We start from the raw sequence: 24,667 nt of genomic DNA, 5'->3' as shown, positions 1-24,667 counted from the left end.
TTTCTTTAAGTACAAAGGGCTGGTTGCACAAAATTTTTTTTTACTTAAGTATAACAGTTAAGGTTTAATTTCTCCTTAGCTGAGGGAGTTACCTTATAACCTTAAGGATGAAATTAAGGGTGTTTTGTATAACTGTTTATTTTAAGGAAACCTTGACTCAGACTTTAAGTAAAATCTTAATTTAAGATTGATGGTTGATGGTTGATGGACCAGCTGATGTGGTGGTCCACCGGGATTTTTCCGGGTAGTGCTGATGGCCAGTCTGACTATGACCATAGACTGTATATAAAAATGGACATCGACACTGGGTCTGTAAAATGAAGCCAATGCGTTAAATGCCTTAAACTTGCATTCTAACGAATGCTCATCAGGGTGCAACTCCCCTGGTTGCAAATACAAGTCTGATTGTATTGAAGTCTATGGGAAAATGACCACACTTGTTACTTGATTTATTACCTCAGTAAATGTTTTCGTTACGTGTTTATGGCCTCAATTGCTAGTTTGAAGTCTTCTTCAATACAACATGATGTTCATTTTTTCAAATTATGGTCATATTTAAAAGAAAATAGTTGATAAAGCAGAGTGGTTTTATGGGGCGTGACACAAAGGCTGACCTGCCTATTAATCTGGATGGAGGCCAGAGCGATGTGTCGGACCTTGCAAACCTTGTAAACAGGCTTTCATTAGCCGCCCGCCACTCAATGAGGGCCCGGGTTTCCTCAGTTGTCCCTTGATTAAAATAATGCAAAATGTTAGTAGAATAGAAAATTTAAACAAGCAAACAACACGGTCAAAAGTACAAAGACTGCACTCCACACAACAAAGAAGCTGATTAAAAATATAAATTGATTAACTCTAACTATACTCTCAGCCAAACCAATTTGCTCATGAAGAGATAATATAGATTTAGACACTGGGACCAAAGTGTGTTGTCTGTTGGATATACCCAAAACGAATTATATCTCACATTTAACCACTACAGAGACATCAGTGCCAGCAACGTTTTTCAAAAAGGACTTTCCGAGAGAAGGCTGTCTCTCCGCGGGATACCTTTAACGCTGAGTTTTCTCCTCTGCCAATGCTGCTGTATGGTGAGGTGCGAACACATGGATATGTAGCTGTCCCAAGTCCACACTTCACGTACCAATGCATCCTGGATAAAACTGGCGGAGCGACAACACTTTCGGATATTCGATCTGTACTCGGCTGGATGCGGACTTTGAATTGGAACAGTACTCGGGCTGAGACTGATGACGTTCACAAGTCCACAAGAACACAAGTACAGAGAAGAGCGCAGTTTAAGAGTCTGCTTATGACAGATATGGATTACCATTGGTGCGGCTTTTCCCCGTTGGAGAGTGCTGAAAGAAGAGAGGGGGCTGAGGGCAGACTGCTCTTGGACAGGTTGGCATTTGTAAAATAAAGGATATGTAACCATTACATTTACTCTTCCTAAATAATGAAATATTGTCTTGGAACTGTAGAAATGTGTCTGTCTTTGTCAGTGTTTGTGTAATTACTCTCACTGCCAGAAGGTAGAGCCTAAAGTTTGGCAGTGTGAACAGTATCTGGACTCCATCAGGATGAGATGTCATGCCTCGGTGGCTCACCTGGTAGAGCACATGGGCTTAGTCCCAACCGCAGTGGACATGGGTTGGAATCTGACTTGTGGCCCTTTGCTGCATGTCATCCCCCCTCTCTCTCCCTGACTTTCCTGTCTGTCTCTCACTTCACTATCTAAATAAAAGCAAAAATGCCCCCCCGCCCATTTTAAAATCAAAGATTATTAATTGATCCCTCTCACATGATTAATTACAGTAAACCTATCATCACTGGTCCTCCACTGTGTGTGTCCCCAGTCTTTAATCCCCCTGACACGCTGCTCGTCTGTGAGTTTGCCTCCTCTGTTTTTGACTTTTCCACCGCTGCAAATACACACCCACACACACCCTGATCACTGTTAATGAAAACAAAGTGGTGAAAGACACAAGCAGTGAATTAGCTGTTTACCACACTTCAGAGGCTTACAGTTAGATTCATAACCTTGCTGGGATCCGAAATGTCTATTACACTCAGGATACAACACGACGCTGCTTTGTCGGCTTTGAAGTCTGCTGTGGTGTCATGCCAACGTTAACCTCATCAGTGTAACACTGCAAGTACGACAACTCCGTGTGATCTGAATACACACAAGGTTTTCTCACATTGAAGTGCAGCAATCTCCTCAGGTCTGACTTCTTCTGTCTCATCTTTTTTTCAAACGGTGCCTCGCTGGATATTTGTCTTGGTTCTGGATGCTTTTGATCCTGCTGTCCACTGCGTTTCCCCTCCGTTTCAGCTCTGAGGATGACCTCTACGTTAGTTAGGAGTGCTGTGCTCTGTGATGAGTCTGGCTCTTTTTATATACCCAAGAGTATGTTTGGCTGCAGCAGCCTTGAGTCTTAACACACGGCTCTGCAACTCAACAAAGCAACAAACCCTTTAATCCATCACGCTCAGCATTTTCAAGCATGTTAATCTTTATGCAAAAAAACAGTAAAGATCCTGCATGTGTGTGTTTACACAAAGGGTTGTGCTTGTCTGAGCAGTATACTGGTTGAACTACTCCTGGGTTTGTTGAAAGAAGAAAATGTCTGCATAATAAAACACAAACAGCCCAAAGCAGCAGACCTTTTCCACGTCAGAGTCAACATGACATTTCTGTTCTCGCTACCGTGGAGACGAAGATAATCTTCACTTGAATGTGCAGAAAGTCTGGACTCATGCTGTCCCAGCCACAGTGATACACACACATCTTGTTGATTAAATAATGAAATGATAAATGTATCTCAACCTGCAATTACAGCATGCTTTGCAAAAGGAAGCAATAAGAAAAACAACATTAAAATAAAGAAAAGGGACTCAATCAATTACCAAGAATAAAAGTAAGTAAAACAACAAGCACATAGTCTGATCAGAAAAATGTTTTCAGAAGAAAAAGAGTGTAACTGTACGTTCAGGCCGAAAGCAGCAAGAGCGTCAAAGTGACTGGAAATCATTGATTTCCTGTGGCGGCGAGCAGTGGCGTGCCTGTTGGCGGCATGTCTTGGGCAAGAAAGTTCAGGCTACTTTATTGTAATGAGCTATGATGCAAGGACAAAGGTGTCTGACGCTGTAGGTGTTCCAGGTGAGTTGGTGAATTGTTATATACAAACATACAGTATATATATATAATATATTTTGTGTAAATAGGAGGGATGCTAACTAACGCCATAGCATGCAGACAAGTGCTAACTTGATGCTAATAAGTTGGTAACATTCACGCCGCTAATTTAAAGGATTTCATATGGCTGACTTATACACTACAGGTCAGTTGGCACAAAGATACTATTTGACATTTCTGCTTTTTGTTAGACTTTAACAGAGGATCCACTTTTAAATCATCTCATCCTGTTCCACATCAGAGTGCATCACAATTGAGTTCAATAAAATAAATGAATAATACAAACTAAAAGCAGAGGTGTACCTCAGTGCTCGATAACAATCTTTTTCCCCACATTTCTTCCACTTCTACTACTTCTGCTTTCCCAAGCTGTCAAAGTCCACTTCATTCACGAACTCTGAACTCACCATGCTTTGTCTCTGGTTATCTGCTATTACTAAACCCACCACCTCCGCATCACTACTATTCATATTTACACACATTATCTCTGCTTAATGAATCAATGTCAAAGTGACAGTAAAGGTGTCAACTCAAGCCATAAAGAAAACAGACAATAAATAATAAATATAGCCATACATACATACATACATATATATCATCTCGTCACCCGAAGGCAGACGGGCAGATGTACTGTGACACCACCCTCCTCCTCTGATGTTTACTCGTTATCAGTCTCAGATCTGAACACATTCGTCCTCACTGTGCTCAGTCAGGAAGCTTCCAGCTGGAACAGAGAACAAATATCATCAGTCTTGATGGACTGGAAGTCGCTATGACGTCTTTCTGCCCAGCCTGTCACCCTCACAGATTCTGATAGATCCGTCCAGATCTGAGTTTGATTTAAAAAAAAAAAAAAAAAAAGACACTGTGCTGTGCAGCGCGTATTTCATTGGTTGTGTTCGTTCACTAAGATGCAAGAAAGACCTTTTCATTCTGTTTCATCCTGTGTTTGTATTTGGTTTATTGTGAAATGATTCATTTATGATCTTAATTCATTTTTTTCACTTACCTGTATTTTATTTTTATTTCTGAATTGGTCTTTTTTTCTTTAAAAGGTCCATATTTTCCTCTTCTACTGTGTTTTATTTGAAGTGCTGACCCGTAAGAAGATATATTTGTAGTTAGATGGTTTTAAGAACCAAAAATCATCTCAATGCAGTTTTACATCTCCTCTCTCAGGCTTCTCTCTGGATCAGAGGAGAGGAAGCTCTGAGCCTCTCTTCTGAATAAAACTGTAGCAGATTTAGGGCAGGGCTTGGGGCACGGCTGAGGGCGGTGACTGCCTTGTTGTGACATCACAAAGTTACAGAAGTCCTGACGACTGGTTTTGAGGCTCAGTGTCTGAATACAGGCTGTGTGCATTTCTCTGTCGACTGAGGATTTGCTACTTTCACAGTATTAATATAGAACCTAGACCTGCTTTATAATCACAAAAATACATGGAAATCTACCTTTTTACAATATGAAACCTTTAATAAATCATTTGCATTAAAGGTCACACACGTATTATAGCTTTTATGGAGTCCACTTTTAATCAATTCAGATTCATAATAAAAGTTCCTCCTCTACCATGAGAAGAAAGGCTTTTATCACCCCCCTGAGAATTATGACTTTCAGAGTCATATGCTCTTTCAATTACTTATCAGCATTAGTGCTCATAAATGTGTCATTAAAGCACACATGCTGGCCTAATACAGTTGTCTTTAGAGGGGTTTGTGTGGCTTAAATGTCCAGAGTCTGATGTTGATTTGCAGCAGTGTGGATGTGGTGATCTTTAGATAATATTTGAGATTTGTATGTCATCCAATCCTGTGGGACCCAGATCCATCATGATGAGCATAGAAACCTCTACTGTCATGGGACATATTCAAAAAAGGGGAGAGCTGGCCAGTGTTTCATCTGCCTAACTCAGCCCTGGAAAGGTTAACGCCGTCTCATTTGCGTGGTTCATATTTCCATGTTCTCCTTTATTCCTCAGCCAACACCCAGGACGGCTGAGACATGTGACGGGAATGAAGCTGACACGTGAATGTGGAAGTTTGTGATGTGAGAAATAAAAGTGTGGTATAGGAAGTTGGCCGCACTAGACCTGTTAATGATGAACAACAATAAAGCCTGTCATGTGTCTGTCTGTTGTCGTGCTCAGAGAGAAGCTGCCCGAGGGACTGCAGCTGATTTATCCATCACAATAAACAGAGAGATGAGTTTAGCCATAATGGGAACATGAGACGTGGCTTTTAGTGAGAAACCACTGATCAATCCCCCACAGGCTGCAGTTCCTCGACGCAACTGGTGGCCTTCATGTGGATGCTGCAGATGCTGATTTGTAGCCTTAATATTGGCACTTTGAGGGACGTGTACTCAGGTCCCTAAAGCTGCGTTCATGTCTCTGAAACAGAGCCACAGCTGCCACAAACATCTCTTTGAGTCTCTTCAGCGCTGTATGAAAACAACTCTCCTGACTGAGACGTGGGATCTGCTAAATGTCAACTAGAAAAGCACTCAGAGTCTATAGGCTACCTCTGCCAAGACTGCAGAGTAATCTAAATGTGTTATTTCTCTACTAGAAAATGAAAATTTGGAAGTTTTTAGACACACAAGTTGGGTGTCAATACTTTGGTCTTGGCTTAAAGATCTAAATGAAGATCGGATTCATACAGAAATTGATGGTCCCCAGAGGATGAATCTGCCTGAGTTCGGTTCGGTTTTCTCTTGCACCACCGTGATACTGACTTCTGTGGCCAAGAGTGAAATATCCCAACTATAGAAGATAAATTATTTGCTGAAGTCAATATTTTTCAATATTTCCAATACTTAATTTTACGTTCAAATACCTGCAAAACTAATAACATCAGCCTCAGCTGGACTTTGTGCTCATTAGCAAATGTTTGCATGATAACAGGTTAAAGGGGCTATTTCTAAGTTTTCTCTGCTACCAAAGTGGTTTCTTGCTGGGAGCAGGTGGTGGTGATTGTAGCTTGACAAGAGCTTCAGCCAACGTTGTCTATATAATACAAGAGGTTATAATATGTCCAATGAATAGCGCTACATCTTCAGGCAGACTACAGGCTACAGTGACGAGACATGCCGGGGCTAGCTGGTTAGCGTACTAACTTCAGTAGAGGAAAAGACTAGACAAGAGGTAACATTGGCATCAGTTGTTATTTGCGACGAGATATTTAATTCAAACTGAATTGTGACCTCCTGGGAAGTTGTCCCATCACCAGGTTGGGAATGATGCCACCACGAAACATGAAGCGCAGCATTAGGAACCTGTGCAGCCCTATTGTCAGCTTCCATACACATCCACATATTTGTCACATGCATTTAATGTGATGCTGCAGCTTAAACAACAAATCATCTTAATGAATGGCAGGCACCCTAATAGAAAGAATGTGAACAGCGTTAACGTGCTTTGGAGATAATGATGATTAATGTGAGGCTTCGAGTGTTCAATTACGGGACACCGTCAGAAAAGGAGGAAACGCACACGAGTCGGCTCGTTCATCTGATTATGCCAAGGCTTCTGAAACTCTATAGCAACCGTCACCATAAAGAAAGCTTGGTTCTTTAAGAGGAGCAATGTGTAAACACAAGAGATCAATGAGGCCTCTCTAAAAGGCACAAGAGTCAGGCTTTGGATGAAGCTCTAATTAGGAGCCAGCTATCTGTGTCCAACCTGATATCCTCATTAAACCCTGCTTACAAGTCAGAACAAAGAGCTGAAGGATTACTGTACTGCAGCACAGGAGAGATGAAGGCACAGACTTCACAGCAGCAAGTCTTTTTTACTGACCATTAATTTCACTTTGATTTTGTTTTCAATTAAAAAACGGAGGGTGTGTGTGGCGATTCAGGGCTCAGACAGAGCATATTATTCTATCTTTATAAGTTATTTTAGTTTATTTGGAATGTAAAATAAATTGGTTGAAATCAAATTTAAAAAAAAATGTAAAAAAAAAATATTGAATTTCCATATTTGAAATTTATGTACATATAAAAGAAAAACATGCAAAAATTATACATAAAGCATATTAGAAATTGGCTATATGTCTAGCCCCTACAGATATTTATATTTATGTATATATGCTTATAATGTAGACATATGTCACAAATATATATCTATCCCAAAGCCTGTCCATATTATATACAGTAGAGTCCAAAAGTCTGATACCAGATAGACATGTTTTCAATTAATGTGAACTTAATAAGAAAAACATATACAAACATGAATAATTTTTATATGCATGTTGTTTTAATTAACGTGCATATATAAATTAAATATATATCATTAACACACAGTATATAGTCCCATCATGTTATACATTTTAAAAATTCATCATATACTTTCTAATATATGTACATTTTTTCATATAAACATTCTAAATATCTTTATATATCCAGAAGATGTATAATAAATCTCCTTATAGGTGACATATATGGCAACATCACATATATGACATATATTGTTTTTTTCTGTATGGGAAGGTCTGTATGACTGAAGCCCTGTCATCTGTTTGGAAAAAAAACATATTTTACTTTTAACTCTTCTGCCCTTGGAATATATGTAAATGCGTTTACAGCTTTGCAATGTGCTAAATGCACTTCTAAAGAATATTCATTCAATATTTGTGACAATGAAATAGAGCAGCTGTCAGAGTAGTCATAAACTAAACATAGTTGGTATAAACTGTGAAAAAAACTGTCTTTATAAATTAATCTAAAATAAACTGCAAAATACAGAACAACTTGTTGTGTCATCAGGACAAAAAACTGACCTTCCTTTAAAAAAATGTGAAATTTGGTGAAAACCTGAAAACAGTGAGCGTCAAGATGAGGTTAGTGAGGACAGCGAACGTCTTTCATTTGACTCTGTTTACCTGCTTCTCAGTTTTCTGCATTTGTCTTGACCTCTGACCTCGGTCGGGACTAACGAGAGCGGAGAGATCAGACTCTTCATTCTGAAGGACTCCTCTCAGTCAGCGGGGACGGACGTGCTGCGGCTGTTGTTGTCGGTCCTTGCGAAGATAACGCTGATCGTGTTTCTTTTTTAATGGTCCTGTTGTTGTGAGAGCAGCTCCGCTGTGGTTAGGGTTAGGGCTTTGAAGGCAGACACTGGTGATGCTGCAGAGCACTGTGATGGGGTTCAATAACACAGAATAAAAAATACAAAAGCTTTCACTGCAGCTGAGCAAAATGAGTCTTATCATATTCAAGCTGTGTTTTCTGTCCAAAATGGGATTTAACGTGACCTTTTCATTTTAAAGATACATTCCCTTCAATACAAAGGCAGGAGAAGTGGACAGTAGTGCTGCCTCGTGCATGTTCAACTGACAAGCAAAGTAAAAACTCACATCAAGAGACTCATCAGTCTCCGCCTCTTTCCATCAAGAGTTTATTTGCATCAAGAGTTTGTTTAGTGTGAGGTGGTCTTGACGTGTTCAACTAAAAAGGATGGGCCCAAAATATTAATTCAACTGTATTACACACAAAATAAAAACTAAATAATCACTCAAATAAACAAGGTGTCGTCTGGGGTTAAATGAATGAACCCCGCCACCAGGGTCAGACGCACACACTCACAGTCACCCTGTGACACTCCCCTGAACTCAAAGTTTTCTAGTCCCTATAACTACTCCCGATACCTCCGGGGTCTACACCTGTTTACCCTTTGGCAACGTCTTAATTCAGGGGCCTGAGCTTACTCAACAGCTCCCCCTGGGTGGAAAGGGGGTGCAAAACCCCCACACTGCTAAACCTTCATTGGTCCCACTGGCCTGAGGTTCAGTGGTCTCTGCTGCTTGTGGGCCTAAACAGGGGAGGCAGGGGCGTAAATTGTTGAGGTGCGGGACATGTTCTGGGCCATCTTTGCCTTCAGGTCTAACTTTATACAAGGGGCAGTCTGGATAGGGCCGGGCTACCACCACATGGGGCTGGCTTTCCCACCTATCACTCAATTTTTCCTTTGCCTGTCTCCTCTGGTCTAAAACCAGCACACGTTCTCCTGGAAGAAGTGGGGCATCCTGAGCTGTCATAGATTCTCTTGTTTTTCTCTGTTGCTTTGTTCAGGTGAGCTGCGACCTTACTGTAAGCATAGCTTAACTGCCTATGGTGTTCACCAACCCGCTCAGTGGTTGTAGCGGTAGCTTCTGGGCCAACTACTCCAGTCAACATGTCTATGGGGGTCCTAAGGTTGTGGCCAAACATCAGGAAGGCAGGTTCGTTGTAGATGGTATTGTTGTAGGACTGTACTACTCAACTTGGACTTGAATTTTGGGCCTTGGTCCAAATGTAGGATTTCTGGACAACCAAAAGGCTGTATGACATGGGTCCACAATGTGCGTGCTGTAACTGCAGCAGTTTGGTCTGGGGTAGGGACAGCCCATGCAAACTTGTTAAACAGATCAGTTATCATGAAAATGTTTTGGTATCTATCTGTGGGGCGGCTGAGTGTAGTAGTTTTTTGTAGTTTTTTTCTTCATGTTTCGCCAGCCATTCTCTTTGTTTTTGCTGTAAATATCTGCATGGGACTCCACTGCTAAAAATAAATTTCACTTGGACTGCTGAACTTCTCTTTCATGTGTCTGGCTGCTCGGCCAATCTTCACAATTATCATTTAAATCATCGTCATAAAATATCCAGAGGAGAGTCTGAAGGTTATCACGTCCTGTGTGTCAATGAAACGTCTGTCACAGGCGTCGCCAGCAGCAGCAGCGATTTCCTCCAGACGTCACACCTTCACCGCATCAACACAAGACAACAGGGACGTGTGGACATGCAGACGATGCACATGTGTAGCGCACACACATGTAGGTATGTTGTGCATAATGAGCAGGGGGCTTTTACTGTGAAAGGAACCGAGTTCCTACACTGTCTCTTCACTTTGTGGTTGGTTTCTTCAGGACATCCATGCTGAAGCACTCAAGGCTCAATCACGTGTCAGTGTATTGTTTTTGTCTGAAGGCTGTGATTCAGTATTGACTCTCCCTGAGCTCATCATCTGGCCACAGCTGGTTACACACTGACATTAGTGGCCTCTTGTCTCTGCGAAGCAGCAGGATGCAAAACACGAGACCTCTGACTTGAAATGAAAACAGCCCTTCCACCTTATTCGTGGTAAAAGAAAACAAGTAAGAGTACACAATTTAGTTTGTTGCAGTCATGATCCCCAGAGGTTGAATCCTACTGACATTGGTTAGAGTCACCACCAGGTTGCAACCAGTCCTCCTTCCTGAACAACCATGAGGTGGTTTTCAAACCTGTGATACGACCCATAGGAGTGTCTCCTGCAATAGTGCCACCACGGCGGCAGGCATACTGGATCTCAGTTGTCATGGTTACAATAATAAACATGCATACTTGTACTGACTGTGGTGTACCTGCCTTTGTCGCCATGGTTACTATAATAAAAGTCATGTCTCGGTTAGGTTTAGGAATAGATTTCTTCCTAAACATTACATGGTCTTTGTTGTCATGGTTATAAAACAGCTAGTCTCACATGGGAATCGAAACACCACTCTCCTGTGTCATATTTCTGTGTTTTGTTGACCCATCAATCCACCCCAACCTATTGCTAATGTGGACTTTGTCTCCTGTCATAATTGCTACAACCACCAGAAGTCGCCTAGCAACAAAATGTAACCATGGGTCACAATAACCTGCTGCACAAACGACCTATGGCTTTGTTTTTTACAGGACAGTCTCCCAGATTGACATTTTTGGCTCTAACTGTTCAAGATGAAATTTGGTAGAGAGGTTCCTGTTCCACACTGATGAATTTTGTGATGATATAACGTAAACTCAAACAAGTGGTCTCTCTGCTTGCACCATGCTCACACAAAAAACGATTTAATGCTACACAGATTTCTCAGCATACTCACAAAATGCTAAAGGAGACTAAACAACGTCTTCAGTCGTTTCAGTTGGTTGTTAAAGTGGGAAGGAGGGAAGTCAGGTGACATTAGCTGGGTTTCCGTTGCAGTTTTGTGCAAAATTGAAGCAGTTTTTTAAGAAAAGTTGACAAGACACAATTGTGAATGGTCTGTGATGTTATGTGAGTAAAGCTTTATTTTCTCCTCTCGCAATATTCCAATAAAATGTGATTACAGACTTCCAGGCTGCTTCTCGGTTGGAGCTGGCACCCTGGGTTCTGATACGGCAGTTACCGCGATGAAAAACCACCTCATGCGAGCGTATATGTTTTTTGCGACATATGAGTTTTTTCCAGATTCACGTTTCCATTACGCATTTGTAGGTTTGCAATTTCAAATTGCGCATTAAGCAGGTTAATGGAAACACACCTGTTGTTATAGAATGACAATGTCCACATAGGGAGGAGGTCAAGGTCAAGGTGGGTGGCTGGGTCAACAGGAGACTGGTGTTTACTTCCCGTTCCTAACTGACAATCAGCATTGTTTTCTTTTAACCACAAACTTAACCGTGTGTTTGTTATTGTAACCATGACGATAGAGGTTGTCCCAAACTTATCAGTCATCAGTCACAACAAGTCATTTTTGTGCATAAACCTATTCAAATCATCCTATTGTCACGTCATTAACCTGATATTTTTCAAGCTTTGGAAGACACAAACAAATGACGCTGTGTGGACAAACTATGTATTTTGTCGTTTAATTTGGTTTCTAAGTTGATGTCTTTTTTCATATGACCACTAGGGGGCATCAGATTGAAAAGTTTAAAATCCTACAGGCTCTACAGTCCATCCAGGATCTCTGAAGGAACTCCTCCATCTCCTCCTTTTCTTATCTTTTCAGCACAAATATCGCTGCATGTGAACAGTTCAAGCTGCTGCTCGGCCACCATGGTTGTTCAGATACAAGAACAGGTGCAGATAGTAAGGTTATATGCTCGGTCCTGAATGTCAAAGACTAAAAAAATGTGAAACCTGGTGGAAAACAAGCTTTATTTGTAGAATATAAGAAAATGCACAAACCAGTAATTTGGCAGAATAAGAAAGTGCTGCGGAAGTAATTTTTATGTTTTTGATGATGACACATAACAACCTAAGCGCTTTGTCTTGTTTTTCCTCGGATGAGAGCAGTGATGACGTCCTGAGGAGGTAATGAGAAAATACGTGACACATCTGGACCGGTCTGATCCATCAGCTTCTGTCCAAAGGTTCAGAGCCTTACTCTGGGGACATGCAGCTGCAAACAGCAGGTGTCCAGCAGTGACAACACACACACACACACACACACACACACACACACGCACACACACACACGCATAAATACACTGCAAAGAGGAATGCTGTTTGGAGGCCAGCACCGACCCAGGAAGGAACAGATCGGGACAAACAGAGAAGAGGTCGGCTGTAGGTCTAACAAAGCAGCAGGGGTCCAGGTCAGAGGTCGTCCAATTCATTGTGATAGCTTAGTCTTATTTTTGTAGTTCTGACCATCATTTCTACCAGTTACATGAACATTATGCTCATTAAATTAACTTCTGAAATCTGGGGACACAACGACATCATGAAGTCAAACATGGCATCTGAACACACACAGCCCAGAACGACTTCAGATCACCATACAAACCTCATATTTAACCAGATTAAACCAGTTTGGAGGTGAGACTGTAAGTGATCACACTCAAAACATCATTATAATCACTAATCATATAAAAACTAGTGTTAAATCACAAGTTTAATACCCTGCCTCATCTGAAATCACCTGTCATCCTATTATCCACACCCAGGAAGTTATGTAACCTTCTGTCTGCAAAACCCTTTCCCTCCAAACCACTAAGAATAAAGAGAACTACTATGAGTTGAAGAATGGACTTTTCAAACCTTCTGTTTTTTGGTCTAGTCTATTTTATTTGGTTGATAATATAGCAGTTATTTGGTTAGCATGTTACTGTTGGATGGCTATGACTATTTGTATTATGTTTGATTAGATTCCTATGTTTTATACCCTGAAAGTGAAGGAGATAATGGGTGATTTACTTGAGTTTATTATTGTTAGTAATGACATTTTATGTTGATATGTAATTGTACTTATTTTGTCCTTATGTATTTTAATATCTCATGTACAGAAAAAAATCATCCATCCATCCATCCATCCATCCATCCATCCATCCACCTAAGCATCTTGAGCTGTGAAAAAAATTGTTGGTGCAGCTTCTGGATCATAAGTTTAAACTTGTGTTAAAGTGCAACAGTTAATGACTTCTCTGGCTCTTTTAAATGTGAAGACATTAGATTCCATTTAAACACTATTTAAGCTTCATCAGGTTGGACTCATGGACATGATCTGAGTCCTTCAATATGATATGATATAACTACCTAGTTTTTACTATGAAAAATTATGACTAATTTAATTATTTGCCATTTTATAAACTGCTACCTTATTCAACAACATTTATGATAAATAAACATTATCTGTGCTTCAGAGTGAGTGAGTTACATATTTTATGACATCATCTCCTTCAGATGATTTTGGTGTTATTGACATTGCATCCTGAGAAGTGTTCTGTTGTGTAGAGCTTGAATAAATCACCTTGTACATACAAGCAAATATCCGGTGGTTTGTCATAATAGAAAAATAATGTGTTGTGATTTAACTGGGACATCAGATGTGAAAGGAACAGAGAGGAGAACAGTTTGTTCCTAAGTCAAAGTCAAACAGATTCAGATGGGATGAGTCAATCTACTTAATACATCATTATACACATTTGCTACGATAACTGTGAGGACATTATATTGATTTACAGTCATTCCTTTCTGCTAAAGAGGCCAGGATACTCCATCAAAGTCTTGTTCGGATGGTTGGATAACCTCTAAAACTCCCTCGCCCCTCACCTTCCTGACGTCAGTGTAGAAGGCTGTGACTGAACATTTCTGTAACTTTTCCGGCATTCACGGTTTTGAAGCTCAGAGTGAGCTGCTTCACTGTTGCCATCTTGGCAGCACCTGATACCGCACCTAACTCAAATAAATAGAGGAAATTAGCTATAGGGACCAAAATAGTTTTATGTTTACTTTGTCCTGACATACAATCATATGAGCACTCCTCACAAACCAGGAAGTCACAGCAATATTCCTTCTCTGTGCTGACGGACTGGTAACACAGTGACTCCTTGTGGGAATTGCAGCAGCTGCCATTGGGCGTGGCTGGTTTTGTTCATAATGCGAAGTGGCTACAAAGGTGGAGGCTCTGCTCCATGGTTATATTGTGAGAAGAAGGCTCTGTGCATGTCTGTGCTTTGTCATGCAAACATACATGGGAAATGTAGTTCACAGCTTTAGCACCAGTGGTCTGAATTTGGTATTTGGCCTTCCTTCACCCTCACAGGGAGTGTGTATATTTTCTCATAAGAGCAGGTTTATATATAAAAGGATGCAGCATAGTTAATATGACAGTGTGGTGGGGAACTCTGGGAAACAATTCCCCCCTCGCTGCTCTTTGATTGATAGGAAACAAGGAGCTGATGAGGGGCTACATCAGAGTCAGGCGATGTTTCATACAGCTGTTAGCTTCATGGCTTCCTCTTGCTCCTGCCGTGTGTCATAGATGCAGGTCTCTAAGTTCCTGCTGCAGAGGTATGTGTCCTGTCACTTTGTTTGCTTTGGGAAGATGCTGCGCTCTGATGAGTTTGTGAACTATGGCCACTGTTTCAGCTTCTTCGCCAAAATGTTCCAGTGAGGCCTCCTGGTTGTAACCCATTAGGTCCTGGACAACTGTTAGAATAAGAGTTTTATTTACACAAATGCTACAAAACAAGAGCAGTTTAATTGGGCCTATAAAAGATGGTCAATAAAACATAACTATACATAAGATATCAAATAAATTGGGTGTTAATTGAACAAACCCAAAACATCCACATTACTATGTTTTTGTTTCCTCGTTTGCAGTATTTTTTTGCAACTACTGCAGAGTAGACAATCTGCTTCCTGTTTACACTGGCTCATGCATGCCTAGTGTATGGATTGCTCAGGTATGTATGCATTTTCAAGTGTGTTAGTCTGGACGTATGAGACATGAGGGAACATAAATAGTGACTTGGACAAACCAAATGACACTCAAAGGGGTAAACCACCAACTATAACTTAATACTATAACTAAATACTAAGAAAGCTAACTTAATCACACACACATACACACACGCACGCACGCACACACCCCACCCACCTGGTCACAGGTGCTGCTGTCTGCAGGAAACTTCAGAGTTGGTGGTCTGTTGGAAGAAGCCAAAGGCACCGTCTGTCATCGATTGACCTCTGCAAGGTGTCTCCAGCACACATACACACACACACACACACACACACACACACACACACACACACACAAACACAGCGACACACACAGTAGTGCTCTGTGGGCTGCTGTCAGCCTGCACTGTTTATGTTTACTCTCACTGTTTATATGAAGTGCGCTGAGTAATGAAACTGAACTGCAAGGGCACCATACAACAGTAGCATCAGGCAACAAAGGGTGGTGGTGGTGGTGTGTGTATGTGTGTGTGTGTGTGTGTGTGTGTGTGTGTGTGTGTGTGTGTGTGTGTGTGTTAATCAATCTTGTTTTTTATTGCTAATGAATTCAGCTTTGAAAATATTTCTTTGTGGCTGTGAAAACATGGTTCATTAAGTGCGAGCATTCATTGGAACCAAAAAACCTCAAGTTCGATTAACCAGATCGAAACCGTCACATAAAGTAAACCTATTTAACAATGTGACCACTTTAAAGTCACCCGCTCCGCTCCCTGGGATTCCAGCACATAAAGGTTTATTCCGTCCTCTCTCGTGTGTCAGCGTGCAGCTGTGCGCCGCTGCCGCGTCTGTGCGCGCCGCTCCGTCTTTGCCTTTTCAGGGGAGGAGCGCACCATGTTTGGCTCAGTCGAGTCCGGGCTCTGCTCCGCTAATGCGGACCTTCTCCTCCTGCACACCGGACACCGGAGAGACACCCACCAACACGTCCATACCGGCAAACTGCCTACAAGCGACTCAGTTCATGGATCGGTGCCAGTTGTGGAAATTGAACAAGGACATAAATTTATATTACTAAAAGATTGATATTATCCTCCGAGATATTTCTTCTTTTGTTTTTTGTTTTTTTGTGTGTGCGGACTTTCCAAAGTGAGCGAAGCGTGAAGATGTTGCTGCAGAGTGTATTCGTCTCTGGAGGATCGTGGATGAGACGCACGACTACACTGCTTCACCTGGGTCTGTTCCTGCAGCTGGCGCTTTGGGAAACGGTGAGTGGACACATCCAAGTTCTCCTCCTGGATCTGATGAGGTTTCTGATAACAGTCAGTTTTCGTGTGGGCTGTTCAGGACTGCTATTATTTTTGGAAAAATAAAACTCTGCATTTGCATGTGTCAGTTTGGATCAAGGTGTGGAGGATCATTACATCATAGTTTCTCCTGGTTTTGACAATGAGATAGTCAGATGAGTTTAAAGGCATATAGGATTAATTCAAATAATTGAAATTACTCAGCACTAATAATAAAGTTAAAATAGTAATTACTACTTTTAATATTGAATATTTACCAGATGTCGGTTGTTTGCTCATTTGTGTATTTATTTATCCACACATCACTTTCTTCTTTATTATATTTGGGCATTTGTGCACAAGTAACTGTCCACACATCCACATGTTTTGTCTATACATATCTTTGAGGGGTCACTCTGGCATAAAAGGGGTTAAAAGGTTTAGATGGTTTTTATTTTATGCAAGTTTTACACAGTTTGTTGATTTATATTTTACTGTGTTGGTCTACTGTTGTACAACTGGTGATACTTCATAAGCAAGTGCTAATGAATTATCTGATGTCACAGCTGATTTCACAGTGAAAGGATTAAAGATGGAGGAGATGTTTGTGCGCTCACAAACACAAACACAAACACATTGTAAATGAGCAGCTGGTTTCTGCAGTTATCAACCTGCTGCTCTGATGTTTTGTTTTGCTTTTATCTGATGAGTCTGGATTGAATTATGATCATAATTAAGATTTGATTGATTAAGATTGACGCCGTTTTTATGTTCCTGACTTTTCTCACTCAACTTGACTTTTGCTTTCTTACTGAGAAAAATCATAATTTTATTTTATAAATGAAACATAAGAAACCTTCAACTATCAACTAGTGATGAAAACACACACATAGGCTACCTCAAATAAATATTAAATAAATAAAAACAGATCCAGTGGTTTCTCCTGTGACTCCATTAATACTGGACACTCACTTGACTCTGCTGCCTTTGGCTCCAGACGGACAGCAGCAAAGAGAAAGCATTAATATATATATATATATTTTCTGTATATGAACAAATGCTTGTTTGAAATTCAAATAATGTGAAGAATATTCATTTCTTATTCCATTTTATCCTTACTTGAATCTGGATTTGACGCCACCAGCTGCGCGCTCACCTCAGGATGGAGGATCTGGGATCTGTGACGTGTCCTTCCTGATCCTGAAGGCTGTTAATGATCCTTTGTCGTCCTTTCCTTTATTAGCTCCTTCCTCCAGTGACTCTGCTGTACTTTGTGATTGGTATCAGGACTTGCTGAAGTGCTCATTTTACCCTCTCTTTTGGTAATAGAAAGATGGATGTGTGATCTCACTTCCTGACCTGCTGGGTCTCTGTAATTGCATCAGAGTGATGCAGGAGTGATTTAGTGTGTGGGTTTGATACTATGAGTGGTACATTTCATGTTACACATTGTCTTTTGATCCATTGTTAATATAAGGATATTGAGTAGTGCAGCTTTAATGGTTCCCTCCGGACCTCTAGTCGTGCTAAACAGCATTTTGCTGTTCTTGGTGGAAGTGGAGCTACTTTTACTGCCTTATATATAGTTTAATCTGTAACAATGCATCATTTATAAGCTCATCATATGTAAAATCTTAATTTGCAGTGTAATTGGAGCTGTAGTGGAGCAGTATAAGTGGTAAAAATGAGAAATACTCAAGTCCAAGTACCTCAAATATCAAGTTACGTGCAGTACTTGAGTAAATCTATGTCATTACACTTGTAGAAACTTAATAAAAGCTGATGGAGTTTGCAAAAAGGCTTTTCCTCTGATCTCCAGCAGAAGATGCTCCCAGTTGCTTTTGATGCGTGACGTCAAAAACGACCCACTAGCCCTCTGTCTGCAGCCCGAGGCAAGACCTGCTCAAAAACAAGCCGTAAAACCTTAAAATCAATTTTAAAGGCCACAGGTAACCAGAGCAGAGAGGCCAAGATGGTGGAAATGTGCTCCAGCTCTTCTGGATCCTGTGAGTGCCCTGCTCTGGTGGAGGCCATGTTTTGTTCCATTGATTTTTTTGGGGCGAATGAGTGTCAGTAATCCAGTTGATGGAAACAAAAGGAGGAAAAGTTCCAGTGTCCGGAAATGGAAGGCGTCATCTGGTGTTAGGGGGATGCTCTCAAGCTTTGACTTTATGTTGCTTTAGCAGCAGTTTTAGCCACCAAAGGAAACAAAAGTATAAGTATGTATTTGGACTGTATATGTAACAAGAAATTTCAGTGCAGAAATGCCAAAGTTTTTTTGTTTGAGTTAATCTAAGTTTATTTTTCAACTGGAAAATGTCACCAAGTTCTTATTTTCATGGTTACAAATTAAAGGATCCCTAGGTTGTTCCTGCCATTGTAATAAGATTTTTTTAACCCAATTACACCATTGATACGTATCAGCTTCAGAAATCCAGCTGTGGTCTGGCGTTAGTTTTTCACAAACCCTCAGCTAAGCCAAACTTATTTGGATGAGAAAACCAAGGCAAACAGTAAAATAATGACTCATTTTAATTTGCCTCACATGCAGACTATCAGTAGACATTACAATATACAGATGTCTCTTAAACACCTCACGTGCAGACTATAGGTACACACCACAATTAACAGATGGTCTTTGAACGTGTCACGTGCAGGCAATGGGTAGACTCATCAGGGGCTCCACTTATGGGGGGTTTGGGTTTTGGTGTGTAGTGTCTTTATAGAAGGTTTAAGGTGGTTTATAATTGTCATTGCAAAATGTGCCAATCTAAGGGGCACTGCCCCCCCCCCCCCCCCCCCCCCCATGGCCACCCCAAGCATTGATTTTCCTTTGATTATTAGCAACATTTCAGGAGCGCCCAGTAACAGTCTGATCCCCAAATAAAGTGCTTTACAACATGTTTCATCATCTGACTGCTCGTGTTTTCTTAACACACTGGACTCTGTTGTAGTGACGGTGCCGCGATCCCAGATCTCAACAATTACTTTGTTCAGTATAATGTTTCATAACCGATAGAAACTAAATTGTTATAAACCATATGTGAGATTTTGAGCGGGGGTCCGGAATCACTTTTCAGATTTGAATAACTTAGTTGAGTTCAAGTCAAAGATTCGTAGTCTCTTACCCTGTAGTTTGTTCCCTTTTATTCCTAAACTAAGCGGACATAACACTGCTCACAGGTACGTACAGAGGTATGTGAACACATCACGATGCATCCAGCCTGACCGGTTCAGTTCAGTACAACAGTAGCCTATACAAGCTCTGCACATAAGGTCAATAACTCAGCGGCCTATTATTTTCAACAGAGTTATCAGATTATGATCGTCTCTGTGGCATTCGCAGTCTTTTAATACGCTTTTAATGAGGATGTAACACACTGTGAATCACAGCTGAGCTGACACCAGCGCTCTCAGTCACCAGTAACTGGAGCTCCCCAGCTAAAAGCTACTGACTCATTCAGTGATGATAGTTATTCAGTGTAACGAGTCCACTTTGAAAATTTGTTTATAGAGATTAGTTTGTACACGTTCTGAACACACACACTGTCCCAGACAAAAGTTGGCAATCCTGAGAGAAACATAGCAAAAAAAATAATTTGTGCTCAATCAAAAGCAGCGGCCTGAGCTCACACTGTCACACAAGGGAAGAGAGCGAATCTGGCTCCATTCAAACTCTGACTATATCAAAAATTTAGGCCCAAAACCTCCAGTGTGAGCAGCAGTGACCCACACTAACAAACTAACATAATGCTGCTGCTAAAAAAAACATATCCAGCTTCACACTGTCCACCTCCTCCTCTTCCTCCCCTTCCTCTGAGGCTTTTCAAAATAAAACACAGAGGATCCAGTTCTACTCCGATTCTTATTTGTTGCTGTGCTGCATTTTTAAGACACGAGAGCTGCACAGCTGGATGACGTGAGAGGACCACATGTCTCTGCGTATTCATTGAAATAAATTCTTCCACATTTTAGTGCTTCAATTCACCATATGACATGACGTAGAAATGATATCACACTGTCTGACACAAATACCAAAACTTTATCAGACCCATCTCACACAATGTGGACTTGTAGGGTTGTGGTTTACAGAGTCTGTAGTCAGAGAGATTTCAAGATTTCTATCCATGTTGTGCCAAGTGCAAACGTGTCCCCTGTGCGCTGTCAGGCCAAAGACTGTTAAATCAGTCAAATCACATGTATTGTATTAGCATTTATTGTTATTGTGCAGAAAATTACTGCAGACCCCGAGGAGCTAACAGAGGAGTGGTCTGATACACCTGTGTATCATCAGTGGCAAAATGATAAGAAATTCAACCTGGAGGTACAATGTGGATTGAAATTATTACAGGGCCAACACACACACAAACACACACACACACACACACACACACGCACACGCACACACAAACTGTAATGACATCAGAGAACAGGTGATTACCTTTCCTTTTGTATCACTATGAAATCTTAAATTTAAATGATGGCAGCTGGGTAAACGTTGGCCGCAGGCGAGCGGCGCCCTGCGATAATGACCCGGTTAAGACAGTGATTGAATTTAAATGGCACCGCTGCCACGTAAACTGTTGCCATTTAGGATCCAGACTTCCAATAATTAAAGTGCACGCTCAAATGGCACTCCAGCTCTTCAACCGTCACACACACATTTACACAATCTGATCTCATTATTCTGCATCTATGAATTTATAACCCTGTCTCCTAAAACTGACGTTTCTATACAACTAAACCGCAACAGCAAATATGTAACTGGTTTTATATTAACATAATTAAGATTTGTTAATTTATGTATGTGGTTAAAGGTAGATGTCCATGTGTTGTTTGATTATAAAGCAGGTCTAGGTTCTATATTAACACTGTGAAAGTATCAAAGCTTCAGTCCACAGAGAAATGCACACAGCCTGTATTCAGAAACTGAGCCTTAAAACCAGCCGTCAGGACTTATATAACTTTGTGATGTCACATACAATAGTCACCGCTCTCAGCCATGCCCTAAGCCCCGCCCACCTGGACCCACCATCCAACCTTGCAGGATTTGGTTTACCTGAAATCTGCTATATTTTTATTGGATCACACAGAAAAAAGTCAGCCAATCAGAAGAGAGACTCAGAGCCTCCTCTTCTCTGATTGGCTCACCGACCTGTTGTTACTAGAGCTCCAGAGAGAAGCCTGGGAGAGGAGATGTAAAACTACATTGAGATGGTTTTAGGTTCTTAAAACCACAAATATATCTTCTCATGGATCAAACACAGGAGAAGAGGAAAATATGGGACCTTTAAACTCAACCACTGTCTTCCTCTATCCTTAACAGAACTGCTTTTGTTGCCTAAACCAGAGATGGGACTTCATGCACCTGCCATCCTCCTCCTTGCAACACCCTGCTGTTAAAAAATGTAGCTTCATTCAACAAAAAAAATCACTGCTTCTGAACATAATCCGTTGCTGTTGCAGTTTAGGAAAACATTTGCCAGGCTATGCACCTCATCATGAGCTACACCAGATTCTCTGCACATCACTAAACTGTAAAATTGTTATGTGGCTTCCAGAGACCACGCGTTGTCCTGCTTGTCCTTGCTTGTATAAAGGAGATTTGTTCCATGGTGCAGGTATGACTGTGCTTGTCTTGTCACGGTGAGGCTGTGTCGCCAGATCAAGCTGCCAGACTGAGCTGTTTCAGCTACACAGGCTCATTTGTTGCTGCTGTAGGTATAAACTATTAATGATAAAGGAGTTTATGGGCCACACTGTTTAAATACACTGTGGAAACATTTATCCCTCCCACAGTAAATCCTCCTCATATCAGGTTATGTGTTTAGATTACACTGTGGATTTATCAGATAGTCCTTAAAATAGAAAATGAGAGTATTTAATTTAGAACTGTTGGGTGTCTCTGTCATCTTTCATGTTGCTCTTACAGCCCCATCCAAATATATTAGTCTGTGTTTTGTCATGAGGTGATGGGGTTATTTATCAGAAGGCCTCCACTTACTGTATAAGGCAGTAGATCCTGACCTAAGAGTTGGAACCTCCAAAATGAGGGTTTCAAGATCATTACCAGTTTTGGAAACAAAGTTCTGCAACACAAACAACAAAGAATTTAGCTTGTTTACTTTTAGTTTTTATTGTTTAGTTTAATCCTGTCATTTTACCTGCATCTTTGTCAGGGGAAAGTCTCACAGAAGCAGCTTGTGAGTGATGCTTACACTGCAGATGATAAATGGTTAAATGGCTCTTGAATGCTCTAACACAGTTTGCAAGTGTGGCATTTGTTTTCAAGAGTGAAAAGTGTTTGGATTTGTGAGAGGATATTATCTCATGTTGGAAATTACAACTTGCATGTAGCAAATTTAGTGAAACAGTCCCCTGGGATATCTTAACATGGATGAGGAAAAATGCATGTTAATGCAAAGTGTAAATGCTCTCAGATATCTCAAGGTGGTTTAATTCAAATTGTGATCACATATCAGCCCGTAAGAAAAAACCTACCCAAAGACCACCTACCTAAAAACCCACATACTACCCCATACTCAGCGCCAGTATCTGATCACTGATAGATCTGATCACATGTGAGCAAAATGGAGACACTGAACAGGTTTATCAATACCAGGTATCAGTGCAAAGGCCAGTGATCAGATCATTATCCAGACACAGGCCAGTATCCATATCACATGTTAATATCAGATGTAAATGGGAAGAGGGGAGGTTTTGTGTAAAGGGGTCACAAGACTGGAAACCACTGATACACTGTGCGGTGGATTTGAATGAAACCTTTGAGCAGGTGAACAGATGCATCTTAAAATTACGTTTTACACACACAACAGAATGGTTTTACCAAATACATTTAGTGCGTAGGGAGTCGTAGGGAGGTGGTGAAGGTGTCACGGCTCAGAGTTCACAGGACTCAAATGCACGACTCTGAGACACACACGATTGAAATGTTAGAATCGGTCACCTTCATTCTAGCGCAGACAAGAGCAGGAGAGAGCTCAGTGAGGAGTGAAGTCAGCAGGTGGTGAAATCAGGCAAAATGTCCAAATACATGCAGGAGGCCAAACACTGGCAGGCAAACAGGCAGGGACAAAAACAATTCTGGAAAGACACAACTGGGACGGGACGATAGACAATCTGGGAAACAGACCAGTGTGTATATAGTAGGGAGCAAATGAAGACATGTGGGAGGTGAGGAGGAGGAGGAGGACGTGGGGGAATCAGGTGACTAGAAAGTTGGAGAAAATGGCAAAGACAAGCACAGAATGAATGATTGAATAACAGAACTGTGACACTGTGGGTGTTTAAAGTGCAGGACTTTGACACTTTGGCTTTGTGTGCTGCCTCCTCATTGTGGTTAGTTTTAGGCTTCTGAAACACTTGTAGTTTGGGTTAAATGTTGAAGCGGTAAAAACACATCTGACTTTTTGCACATTTGCCTATTTACCTGGAGCTTTGAGTTGCTTAAACAACCACAAAAATCTTGATCATTCTTTTTTAAATGTATTTTTTTTTACATTTCATGCCTTTCATTAGGTTTTCAACAGAGAGATAACAGGGAAATGTTCAGTTAGATCATTAGATTGATAAAAAAAAAAAAATATATATATATATATATATATATATATTTCAGTTTGGATTACAGTTCAAAACATGTTTACCAGTTGTACATCAGCGTATGTTTGGACTGTATGGTAAAATGTCCTGCAACAGGCCAGGAGGTGTTTCTGTCCAATAGCGGAGAGCGTGTTAATCCTGGATGCTGCAGCGCTGCGAGAGCACGGGGTCAAAGTGTCACGTTCACCTGCAGCGTCTCCATCTGTCCAACAGGTGGGCGTTCTGCCTGTGATAGCTCTCACATTTCAAACCAAATACATCCACCAGAGAAATCAATTAGACACCTTCAAGGTAATTACAGGGATTTCTTTTTTTCACCTGACAGCATAGTAAATCAATTGTGCGACATCACTGCACAAATTAAATTTAGCTACAAGGTGGAAGTCCTTCTAAAATCTATATTTTTTCTTCATATTTGAATTCATTCATTTTATAAGTTGATTATAGGCCTGTGTGGGTCCCACTGTTCTTCATGTTCTACAGAGGGCGTGAAAGGCAGAGGAGCCCTGTCAGTAGATGTCAGGGAGAACTCCCACGTTTCAGCTGACAGCGGCGCTCATTACCGTAGAGAGGTTCATCGCTGGAGGGGAACCGCCAACATCCTCAGGGTCTTCACAT

General features: G+C 41.0%; 1 protein-coding gene and 1 long non-coding RNA gene across 2 annotated transcripts in view; one reads left to right on the top strand and one right to left on the bottom strand.

Moving 5' to 3' along the window:
• Nucleotides 1–14,074: 14,074 nt before the first annotated feature.
• Nucleotides 14,075–19,211, bottom strand: LOC130170778 (uncharacterized). The gene is made up of 3 exons (XR_008828040.1): nt 17,586–19,211; nt 15,349–15,394; nt 14,075–14,897 (listed from the first exon to the last, which is right to left on the bottom strand). It is a non-coding gene; the product is annotated as an uncharacterized LOC130170778 (long non-coding RNA).
• The window catches only part of LOC130170777 (pituitary adenylate cyclase-activating polypeptide type I receptor-like), a 43,519-nt gene continuing 34,583 nt past the window's right edge, over nt 15,732–24,667 (top strand). Inside the window, exon 1 of the mRNA XM_056378406.1 lies at nt 15,732–16,411. Within this exon, the coding sequence (XP_056234381.1) occupies nt 16,310–16,411 (102 nt within the window). The 5' untranslated portion in view covers nt 15,732–16,309. The remainder of the gene's footprint in view (nt 16,412–24,667) is intronic.

This window comes from Seriola aureovittata, chromosome 6 (assembly GCF_021018895.1).
Source record: "Seriola aureovittata isolate HTS-2021-v1 ecotype China chromosome 6, ASM2101889v1, whole genome shotgun sequence".
NCBI classification, from domain to species: domain Eukaryota; kingdom Metazoa; phylum Chordata; class Actinopteri; order Carangiformes; family Carangidae; genus Seriola; species Seriola aureovittata.
Note: the sequence above shows the minus strand (reverse complement) of the source record. Positions and strands in the feature narration are given on the sequence as shown.